The sequence below is a fragment of the Otolemur garnettii genome, unplaced genomic scaffold (genome assembly GCF_000181295.1).
Source record: "Otolemur garnettii isolate 467f Iridium unplaced genomic scaffold, OtoGar3 scaffold00113, whole genome shotgun sequence".
NCBI classification, from domain to species: Eukaryota; Metazoa; Chordata; class Mammalia; order Primates; family Galagidae; genus Otolemur; species Otolemur garnettii.
The window spans coordinates 3,432,259-3,444,305 of NW_003852508.1; the positions used below are offsets into that span (position 1 = coordinate 3,432,259).

A 12,047-nucleotide genomic window follows, 5' to 3' on the forward strand; every position below is an offset into this window, starting at 1 on the left:
TTTTTTTTGTTGCAGTTGTCACTGTTTAGCTGGCCCTGGCCAGGTTCGAACCCGCTAGCCTGCGTGTATGTGGCCAGCACCCTAACCCCTGTGCTATGAATGCTGAGCCTATTATAACAGTTTTAAATTTAGTTGTTTGGGATTTTCTAGGTAAAAAATGATATTTTTGTCTTTATTTCTTTCTTTACAGTACTTATATCTCATTTTTGTTTGTTTGTGTTATATTACATTGGCTAAACCCTTCAGAAAATGTTGAATAATGTTATTAATGGCAAGGCCCTCCTTTTTAAAAATATTATTGCAGTCTTTCAGTATTAAATTTGAAGATTGCTGTTGTTTTGGGAAGATACTCTTTGTTAAGTAGGTTTTCTTTCTGTTTCTACTTTATTAAAGGATATTTTTATCTTTTGTGTATATATATATATATATGATCGTATGTGTACACAGTTGTGATTTTACTTTTTTTTTCTCAAATCATGAGTCACTTTAGGATTTTTTATACCATTTATCATTCTAGAAATATTTTCTACTATTACTTTGTTAGTTCTCTTCCATTCTTTTCTTTCTGTATTTTATACTATACAGAAGTTGGGTATTCTAACTCATGTCCTTCATTTCTCTCTCTTTTTTTTGTAAATGGCAAGAACAATTCCTTGGACAACTAGGTGAATCTGGAACATCTGTTTTCTTACTTACAAGAAAAACACCAAGACTAATGGAATCACATTAAAAGGACACTGGTGGCTGGTCCAAGAACAGTGATGTTTACAACTTAGTGATCACAACCAGTTTCAGATTCCTTTGCTCTACTTTTGCTACTGTGACTACACTTAAAAATTAAAAAAAAAGGACATCGGTGCTCACTTGAAGGGTTCCTACTAGCAGATGGGGAATAAAAATAATGATGGTAAAGAATTACAGCATATTCAATAATAAAGGAATTCATGATCATGGTATTAGTTTTTTAAAGAGAACAGGAGAGCTCTTCTCTATGTCAATTAATGTTAGAATTAGAAATCACTACACTACAACCCAACCTAACATCTGAGTAAGGCAAGGATCATTAATGCGTGCTGAAGCCAATGAGTGAATAGATCTACATATGGCCTCAAATTACAAAGAGGAAAACATCCTTTTACCTTAGAAAAAGGTGGTAGTCAAATGTTTAATCAGAATATACTCATCAAGAAATCCACAAATCAATCCAAAATGTGGAACATTCTACAAGACAATAATCTCAGACTCTTCAAAAAAGTAAGTATCACAAAAGATGGGGGGAAGGAATCAAAAGAACTTGTTCTAAACAAAAATAAACAAAGTGACGTAAGCAAATGAGAGTGCACTTAGATTGACTTTTGCACTTAGAAGAAGAAAAAAGGAAATAAGAGACACATTTTAGAAAAACTAGGAACATTTAAAAATATATGTAGATTAGATATTCTTAAAATAGTGTTAAATTTTTAGGTGTGAAGATGGAATTCTGGTTGTGTGCAAGAATGCCCTTATTTGTAGAAGCTATATGCTAGGATGTTTAAGGGTAAGATGTCATGATGTACACAACAACTTTTCAAATGGTTCAGCAAAGATCTGTCTCTGTGTGTGTGTATTTAAATATACAAAAAGCAAATGTAGCAAAATCATTAATAATTACTGAATATAGATAAAGGGCATACTGGTGTTTGTTCTATTGTTCTTTGAACTTTTTTCTAGGTTTGCAAATTTTTTTTATAAAGAACCAGACAGCAAATACTTCAGGCTTCACAGGTCATACAATCTCTACTGCAGCACAATAGCAGCCACTATAGGCAATATATGGAAACGAATGAGGATGGATGTTGTACAATACTTCACCTACAAAAATGGGCCAAATTTGGCCCACGGGCCATTATTTGCCAATCCATTAATGATATTATTAGACTTTTAAAGAATGTATGGGTATAGAATGCAGTAATATTTGCTTGCTTGCTTTCTTCTCTGTGTTTGTATGTACGTATGTGTGTGTGTGTATATATATATTTTTTATTTTATTTTATTTTAAATACATACTCCCTAAGATCATGGTCTCTTCTCTAGTCTCTACCTTTTCCCATTTGATAATCTTATGGCTTCACTAATAATTTTAACAGAAGGATAACTATCTATATAATACCTGCCTTGATACCTCCTAGGCCAGAGTTCTATTTCCTTTACACATTTCGTAAACATGACCACATGGGCAGCCAACCTGAAGGTCAAATTCAGTATGTCAAAAGTAAATATGCCTTTTTCCCCAAGTAACTTCTCCAACATGATTCAATTTTACCAACAGTGCCACCTGTGCAGAAAAGAGGTAACACAGCAGGCCTCAGACCGCCTATCCTTAGAAAGGACTCCTTACACAATTGGCCCTTGGTTAGCACCTGGAAACTTGTATTTTGAGAGGGGTCCCACTATAGTCAGTGATAAAAGTGGCATACTCTGCCTAAACTGTTTGTATAAATCATGTGATTTTTGCTGAACACCAGCTTTCCTTCTAGGAACCTGCCCTAGAATGAAGCCCACCTAAACCTGGAATTTATAACCTTCCATTTGTTAGCTCCAAACTACTTCTGCAATCTTATTTTCCACTTTATCATATCACATACCTTATACTTCAGCCAAACCACTATGTAACAATTCCCAAATCTATTCAATCATTCTCTCCTCTTGACTTTAGCTAACAGACTTTAATATCTGAAATCACACTCCCTTTTATCTGCAATGAATTCATATAATCTAAATTGAAATGTCATCTCCTGTATGAAGCTTTCCTGGATCATTTTAGCCAAAAATAATCACTCTTTTTTCCTGAATTTTCATAGGATTTTAAGCATTCATTTCTAATAAAACTTGGCACTTTCTATCTTGTATTATTCTATTACATACATACATTCCATAACCCCTCTCCTCCAGAGCATGCTCTTATATTAATTTTTGTATCTCCCTACAGAGCCAGCCAACTGTATGCATTCCTTAAGTATCTGCTGAATGAAAAGGTGAATAAAAACTAGAAAATTGAGAAGGTAATCAGATAAATGTCTGCTTCTAGAGGTATTCTAAGAAAGAAATATACTCTTAGAAATCATGTTATAAATGGTATTTATGTTTAGCTGAAATAGTACTATTCACATGGTACCATCCACATGGTACATCTAATCAAATTTCTAGAAGTGTATGTAGCAAGGTACTATGCTTAGCCCTGTGGAAGATATGAATTAAATAAGTTTCAGTGCACTGGCCTCTAATCTTATCCATAATAATGCTTTTTATGAAAAATGTAAAATTCCTAATAAACTTTATTTATTTATTTATCTACCCATCTATCTACCTATTTTTGGAGATGAGGTCCCACTCTGTCACCAGGCTGGAGTGCAGTGGCATGACCATAGCTCACTATAACTCTGAACTCCTGGGCTCAAGCAATCATCCTGTCTCAGTCTCCTGAGTAGGTGGAACCAGATCCAGCTAATTTTCTTTTATTTTTTGTAGAGATGAGGCCTCACTACATCACCCAGGTTGGTCTTAAACCCTTGGACTTCAGCAATCCCCCCACCTTGACCTCATAAAGTGCTGGGATTAAAGGCATGAGCCACCATATCTGTCCCTTAACAAACTTCATCTTTATAACACAATCCAGTAGATACAAACTGGCTCTCCATTGATTATAAGTCAGTCTGTGATAATGAAGTTTTAAGAAATGCAAAAATATGAAATACTCAAAACCAAAACAATGTAAACATATCCTAAAGTTTACCACATATAGGATGATGGAAAAGATATCCCTACCACTGTCCCACCAAAAATAAATAAATAAAAAAAAGGGATCACCCTTTTTAAAATGGGGTAGGGAAGAATGAGTTTTTTATAAAAGATTATAAAAGAAGTTTGAGAAAGAAGTATTTCTGTATAATCAAAGATATCTAGGTATTTTTCTACATATGACACATACGTACACACACATTACTAATTTGAGAAAAGAGTGTATAATTTTGCCCTTTTTGTTAAGTCTCCAGTTAGATGTAATCCCATAAGACAGAGAAAAATAATTTTGAGTGAAGTACACTACCTCCAACAACAATGTTCACCATTTCTTCTACAATGCTCTGTACAATGTCTTGTGGCTTTTCCTCACAATCATGGTTTTCGCCATCATATAATATATCATTTTTAGATAATGCTTTAAAAAGAGAAAAATTCCAGAGAATATTATTTTAATTTTTTAAAAATAATCTCTGAAACATTTATGATGAAAATCTTTCCAAAACAATAAAGAATAAAAAAACTTCAGATACATAAAATTAGAAGCAATTACACATTAAATCTTCAAAATTTATATCAAAACTTAAAATATTTACCAAATCAAGTCATTTTCAACAATGATTCATTTGACAAGCTATTAAACGATTACTCAACTGAATTTTCTAGATTGGTCCTTTAAGAACTTGAACTTTTAAAAATACTTTGAATGAAACATTTCTAACATGTCCTATACATACTTACTCACATTTAGTACATAAACACTAACCTTTATCAAATAGTATATTAAATGTAATTGAAGCTTGTTTTGATTACTTAGGCTCATCAATAATATTAACAAGATTAACACTGTACTATAATACAATGAGGTCTCTAAAGAAGCAGACATATGGCCATTTGGGTCTTTCTTGTTATTTCTTCCCCAGTAGAAACTGCACTTCCAATGTATAATTAAATTTAAAAAATTAAAAAATAATTCATTACCCAATTTAATGTTTAAAAAACCCAGATAAAATGCTCATCAGAACTTCTGAATAGCACAAGAGAAACTGATGAAACCTGACATTCCAGACAGCTTGTATAGTCTATTGCAGATAAATATAGGATTTCCACTGGGTGTTTTGAAATGCTGAAAACATCTCAAGGCAGCTCAATGAGCATTTTAGGATACTTTGGGATCCAAGACCCTGTGTCACAAGAGACACTATCCTACACCAAATGTCATCAAACTGCATATTAGGTGGGAGTGCTAATATGCAGTTAGCATATTAGTGGGAGAGGAGAGGGGCAGAGCCACTGGAGACTGTAGACAGTGGCTCTACTCCTCTCCCCTCCCACTAATGTAAAGGACCACTATGTAGAATGGTGGTTTCCAGATGCCTATCCTCCCCATAATTTCACAGTTCTTAATATACTGTCTGTAGCATTCTACAAAATACTGAATGTCACAAGAGAAAATCTGATAAATAAGCATGTCAAGTCAGTAATCTTATTTTATAAAATACCCAAATAGCAGCTAGATTCTTCTGTAAAATAATAAACAACTTCTTCTGGAAATTTTCCCAATTTTTTAGCCAGCCTATCCCTACTCTTATCCATTAAGATTCAATAAAACATTATCACTTTCTCTACCATGGTATTTCCTAACTTTCCTTAGCAGAATTACCTTGTGCATACCACTTTCAGGACACTTATCACATATTATATCTCATTTATGTTAATCTGACCTTCCAGTAGGCTAAGAACACACTAAAAGCAATCATCTTTTTAACCTCAAGTCCTAACATAGTGCCTAAGACAGTATGCTCAATGAATGTTTGCTGAAAGCATAAATGAATAAAGGAAAAAATTAAGTCCCAACTTTGTACGTTCACAGTGAAAAACGGGGGACATTTTGGCAAAAAAGGCAGGCTGGACAAATGTTAAGTCACATATATTCAAATTCACTACTAGCTTCAGTACTATGAATGTTTATCAAAGTCACCCCTTTCAAATAATAAATAGTAAAGCACTATTTTTATAAAAGTATACTTATCAGAAAGTTAGAAGTAAAAGGCCACTATTAAGTTATAAAAAAGACGTGGTTAAAAAAAATCAAGAGCTGAAAATGAATGAAAGAACATTTTCCTCAAAGCAAAGCAAAGAAAAAAAATTTTCATTTTAGAGACCAGGTCTCTGTCACTCATCACTTGCTGCAGACTGGAATTCCTGGGATCAAGTGATCCTCCCATCTCAGCCTCTTGAGCAGCTGGGTTTACAGGTGTGAGCCATCACATTTGGCCAAATTTATAAGATAAACTTAATTTTTGTAGTCCTATAATCTTTCTAAAAAAATTTTTTTTACAAAGGTCCAACAAAACAAACCCTTTTCTTATAAATCTACTTAGAAAAAATACTATCAGAAAACACCTGAAATGTTGCAACTATTATACATCAGGATATAAAAATAAATAAAAATTTTTGTATGTCAGCTGATTACTCAAAAACATTTGTTTCTATATTTAAAGTCAGTCCTTTTTTTGATCATAATATTTTCTAAACTGATAAAGATTTCCTCACATTTTCAGTCATATTCCAGAAAAACCTTACTAGGTCACTTGCTTGCTATGAAACTAATCTTAAGAAAGAAACTAGGGCAGTGCCTGTGGCTCAAAGGAGTAGTGAGCTGGCCCCATATGCTGGAGATCGCAGGTTCAAACCTAGCCCTAGCCAAAAACTGAAAGAAAAAAAAAAAAAGAAGGAAACTAATTCCTATATGACATACTAATAGACTTTTATAATCCTCTTTAGAAACACATATATATGCCAAAGGAAGCCTCAAATTGCTCATGAGATGCTAATGTATGCAATGTATCATTAACACATGTCATCTGGGTTGAAGTCAAATTAATATCACCACCCAGGATGAAAAAAGTCCACATTTACCACAATACACTTGATATCCATTAAATCATACTTTTTCACATTTCATCATCAAAAACTCATTCCTACATGTTCCCCTTAACACATACACCCCACACACTCCCTTCTCAAGAAGATTACTTTCAGCTGCAGTTGCCTGATCAGCTTCAGTCTGCTCATTTTCTGCACTGGAAATATCAGATCCATTTTCAGGCTCTGTGTCATCCTGAAGACTTTTATCTACATCATTTGTATGGGGATCAAGGTCCTCTTCATGTTCCTGGGATATATGATCAACAGTCTGAGGTGGCAAATATCTAAGTTGAGGTGATTCGGGCTCATGATGGCTTACTGGAGACTGCAACAGATGATGATGCTGCCGATGCCTTTCCTTTTCCATTTGTTTGGCTTCCTGCAACTAGAAAGAAATAAAATACTAATATTAATAAAATACATTGTTTAATATTTACAAGGAAAATGTTAAATCTAAGTATAACCCTTTATGTAAGGTGACATCTTATCTCTATGCTTAAAAATTATAGTCCATCAAAAACAAAATACATAATGTAAGGCTATGCATGGTAGCTTACACCTGTAATCCTAACACTCTGGGAGGCTGAGGAGGGTGGATTTCTTGAGCTCAGGAGTTGGAGACCAGCCTGAGCAAAAGCGAGACCCCATCTCTAAAACTGGCCAGTGTTCTGTAGGCACCTATAGTCTCAGCTACTTGGGGGGCTGAGGCAAGAGAATTGCTTGAGCCCAAGAGTTTGAGGTTGCTGTGAACTATGATGCCATGGCACTCTACTGAGGGTAGCAAAGTGAGATTCTGCCCCCCCCCCAAAACAATTAAAAAATAAAAACAATGATGTTTACACCTTAAGTGGCTGGAAATTGGCACATGAAAACAGAGATGAAAGACTTCCACTACTATATACCCTTTTCTTTATAATTATGTGAATGAAGGAATACAACCCTCCCCCCCACACACACACATACATACTTACTCTTGCTGATATGTAAAGTCTAGAAAGACAGACAAGAAACTAATAATGATGGTTTCCTATAGAGCGCAGGGGTTAGGAAATGGCCAAATGGGAAACAGGGGTGTGAGGGAACTTTTCAGTGTTTACCCTTCTATAGCATGTTCTTGTATCACCTTGGCAAACAGTTTAATTTTAAAATATTAAAATTACATTTAATACAATTGTAATGAGAGCTTAAGTCACCTTGGCCAGTCATCTAATAATTATGAAAAAATTATATCCACAAATCTGAATTTTATTTTAGAATATCTGTCATTATTTTATATATATAATACTATCTACAAAACTGGCTGACTTACATGATGCTAAAATCATTAAAAATTAGGATCACAGGTTCCATCTTTTAGCACTTTATTGTTTTTTACACCTTTCTTTTGGTCCTCATGACCTAATATGATTCTTACAGAATTAATATCTACAAAGGTAAATATTTTAAGTATCAAATATCAACATTTGATATATCCCAATAATATTCCAGCTTATGTGGAAATATTAGAATTAATTATATGAACTTATAAAATAAATCTGACTTAAAATATTTTAAGTATAAGATCATATCATCAGCAAAGAGGGAGAGTTTGACCTCCTCTGCTCCCATTCAGATGCCTTTTGTATCTTTCTCTTGCCTGACTGTATTGGCCAGAACTTTCAGAACAATGTTGAAAAACAGTGGCAATAGTGGACATTCTTGTCTGGTTCCAGTTTTCAGTGGAAAAGCTTTCAGTTTTACACCATTCGGTAAGATGTTAGCTGTGGGTTTGTCATAGATGGCTTCAAATGAGCTTAAGAAATGTGCTTAAGTGTTCTTATTATAAAAGGGAGCTGGATTTTGTCAAATGGTTTTTCTGCGTCTATTGAAAGGATATGGTCTTTGTCTATCGCTAATGATATGATCTTATACTTAGAAAACCCCAGAGACTCAACCACAAAATTCCTGGAAGTCATCAGGAAATACAGTAATGTCTCAGGGTATAAAATCAATGTCCACAAATCAGTAGCCTTTGTATACGCCAATAATAGCCAAGATGAGAAGCAAATTAAAGACCCAATTCCCTTCATAGTAGCTTCAAAGAAAATGAAATACTTAGGAATACACCTAACAAAAGAAGTGAAAGATCTTTTCAAAGAGAATTATGAAACTCTAAGAAAAGAAACTACAAAAAACACTAACACACCATGCTCTTGGCTAAGAAGAATCAACATTGTCAAAATGTTTATTCTACCCAAAGCAATCTACAGATTCAACGCAATCCCCATTAAAATACCAACATCATATTTTGAAGAACTGTAAAAAATTGTACTTCATTTTGTATGAAACCAGAAAAAAACCCACATAGCTAAGGCTATTCTTAGCAATAAAAACAAAGTTGGAGGCATCACCCTAACAGACTTCAGGTCATTACAAGTCTATAGTAATCAAAACAACATGATATTGGCACAAAAACAGAGACACAGATATATGGAACAGTACAGAAAACCAAGAGATGAAACTAGTCTCTACTTACCATCTGATCTTTCATAAACCTAAGAAAAGCATACAGTGGGGAAAAGAATCCCTATTCAACAAATGTTGCTGGGAGAACTTGATAACCACACGTAAGAAGACTGAAACTCGACCTACACTTTTCATCCCTTACAAAAATTGATCCAAGATGGATAAGAGACTTAAATTTGAGACATGAAATGATAAAAATCTTAGAAAGTATGGGGAAAACTCTTGATTATGTTGGACTAGGGAAAGATTTTATGACAAAGACTTCAACAGCCATCGAAACGACAATAAAAATTAACAAATGGGACTTAATTAACCTGAAAAATTTCTGCACAGCTAAGGACACAACAAGTAAAGCAAAAAGATAACCTTTAAACTGGGAAAAGATATTTACAGCGTATCAATCTGACAAAGGGTTGACAACTAGAATCTACAGAGAACTTAAACTAATCAACAGAAAAAGGGTAAACAATCCCATCTACCTCTGGGCACGAGATATGAACAGAACCTTCTCTGACAAAGACAGATGAATGGCTAACAAACATTTGAAAAAATGCTCATTGTCCTCATCATCAGAGAAATGCAAATCAAAACTACCCTGATATATCACCTAACCCCAGTGAGTATAGCCCACATCACAAAGTCTCAAAGCTACAGATGCTGGCATGGATGTGGAAACTAACATAACCTTTTTGGAAGGAAGTATGGAGAATCCTCAAAGAACTCAAATTAGACCTCCCATTTGATCCCACAATCCCACTGCTAGGCATCTATCCAGAATAAAAAAAAAATCCTTTTATCATAAGGATATTTGCAGTAGACTATTTACTGCAGCTCAATTTACAATTGCCAAAATGTGGAAATAGCCTAAATGCCCACCAACCCAGGAATGGATTAACAAGTGTGGTACATGTATACCATGGAATACTATTCAGCCATTAAAAAAGATGGAGACTGGGCAGCACCTGTGGCTCAAAGGAGAAGAATGCCAGCCTCATATGCCAGAGGTGGCGGGTTCAAATCCAGCCCTAGCCAAAAACCGAAAAAAAAAAAAAAAAAAAGGAGACTATATCTTTTGTATTAACCTGGATGGAGGTAGAACACATTCTTCTTACTAAAGCATCACAAGAATGGAGAAGCAAGAATCCAATGTACTCAATTCTAAAACGAAGACAACAGATGGTCTAATGCAAGTGGGGGGTAGGGGAATAAGGGATTAGAGACTGGAGAGAGGGGAAGAGGGAAAGATATAGGTGTTATAGTGTACGGCACACCTCTTGGGCGCAGTACACAATTACAAGAGGCACTTTACAAAAGGCACTAACAACCACAATCAGTATAACCTTATTCTTTGTACCCTCAAAGAATCCCAAACAATAAGAAATGCAAAAAACATTTTAAGCCAGGCCAGGCACAGTAGCTCACGCCTGTAATCCTGGAACTTGTGGAGGCCAAGGTGGGAGGATCTCTTGAGGTGAAGAGTTGGAGACCAGTTGGAGCAAAATAGGTCTAGTAAAAATCAAAAAATTGGGCCAGCATGGTAGCATATGCCTGTAGCCCCAGCTACGCAGGAGGCTAAGGCAGAAGAACTGCCTCAGCCCAGGAGTTTGAAGTTGCTGTGAGCTAAGCTGATGCCATGGCACTCTAGCCTGGGCAACAGGGCAAGACGCTGTCTCAAAAAAAAAAAAAGAAACAAAAAAATGTAACGCCTAAAAGGAAGAATCTAAATGGTCTAAATTCCTTATTTTAAAAATAAGGAAACTTACAGGCACGACTAGTTGCACAGTTAAAATCAGAACAGAATTTTCAAACCAATACTTCAGCCCTTTCAATTTCCAAATTTACAGCAAGGAATCCAACACTTGCAATGAAATCCCGACCTCAGTCTAACTTCAACCAATCCGGACCATGGTTTAGTGGAGCAAGTAAATGCTTTGGAATCATTGCAAGCATGATATCAAATTCTAACTTTTTCTACTTATCCCAGAGTTGTACAAAATGCTAGTGATATCCTTGAAAAAAGAGAAAATGTTATTCCATGAAAACGAGCTTTTAAATATTTTCCATACATTTCTGCACTTTCTAGCATAGAGCTTCTCCACCTCAGTTCTAGTGACATTTTCCATCAGATATTTCATTGCTGTGGTGAGGTTGTCCTATGCACTGTAGACTATCATCAGCATCCCTGGTCTCTACTCACCATAAGCCAATAAAATTTATATCTCTGTTATTAAAACATGACAAAATTACTTTTATTCACTTCCTCAAAAAAGCAGCAAAGTCACCATTTAGGACTGCAAAATATTAAAAACAACCTAATGCCAATAAATAAAACAGGGACTTAAAAGACTATGGTATATCCTAGAGTAGGGATATCCAACCTTCTCACTTCCCTGGGCCACAATGGAAGAAAAATTGTCTTGGCCACACATTAAATACACAGACTAAAGCTGTTGAGCAGAAAGAAAAAAAGGTTCATTTGTGATTTTCGTGATATCCAACACCACAAATAAGCAAAAAGTCATCACATAAGCCACACGTAGCTTGTGAGCCACACAGGTTGAACACTCCTGTGAGTCCTACACAATAAAATGTAACATCTATTTATAAAGCACTTACATTGCACTAGATATTATAAGTCATCAATCCAGGAAGATTTAAAGTATTATGGAAGGATAGATTACATGCAAATTTTATATAAGGGACTTGAGTATCTATGAATTTCAGTATCCAAGGGAGGGTCCTAGAACCAATCTAGCACAGATACCAAGAGAAAACTATGGCTTGGTGCCTGTGGCTCAAGTGGCTAAGGCGCCAACCACATACACCTAAGGTGG

At 35.1% G+C, this 12,047-nt stretch overlaps 1 protein-coding gene across 5 annotated transcripts in view; it reads right to left on the reverse strand.

Annotated features, from left to right (window-relative positions):
* ARFGEF1 (ADP ribosylation factor guanine nucleotide exchange factor 1) overlaps positions 1-12,047 on the reverse strand; it is a 141,234-nt gene that overhangs the window by 85,877 nt on the left and 43,310 nt on the right. For 4 of the 5 annotated variants that reach the window (XM_003797250.3, XM_023517549.1, XM_023517551.1 and 1 more), the window contains 2 exons: positions 6,817-7,093; positions 4,085-4,195 (listed from right to left, as the gene is read on the reverse strand). In XM_003797250.3, the coding sequence (XP_003797298.1) occupies positions 4,085-4,195; positions 6,817-7,093 (388 nt within the window). The remainder of the gene's footprint in view (positions 1-4,084; positions 4,196-6,816; positions 7,094-12,047) is intronic. The other variant, XM_023517550.1, reaches the window with a different exon arrangement.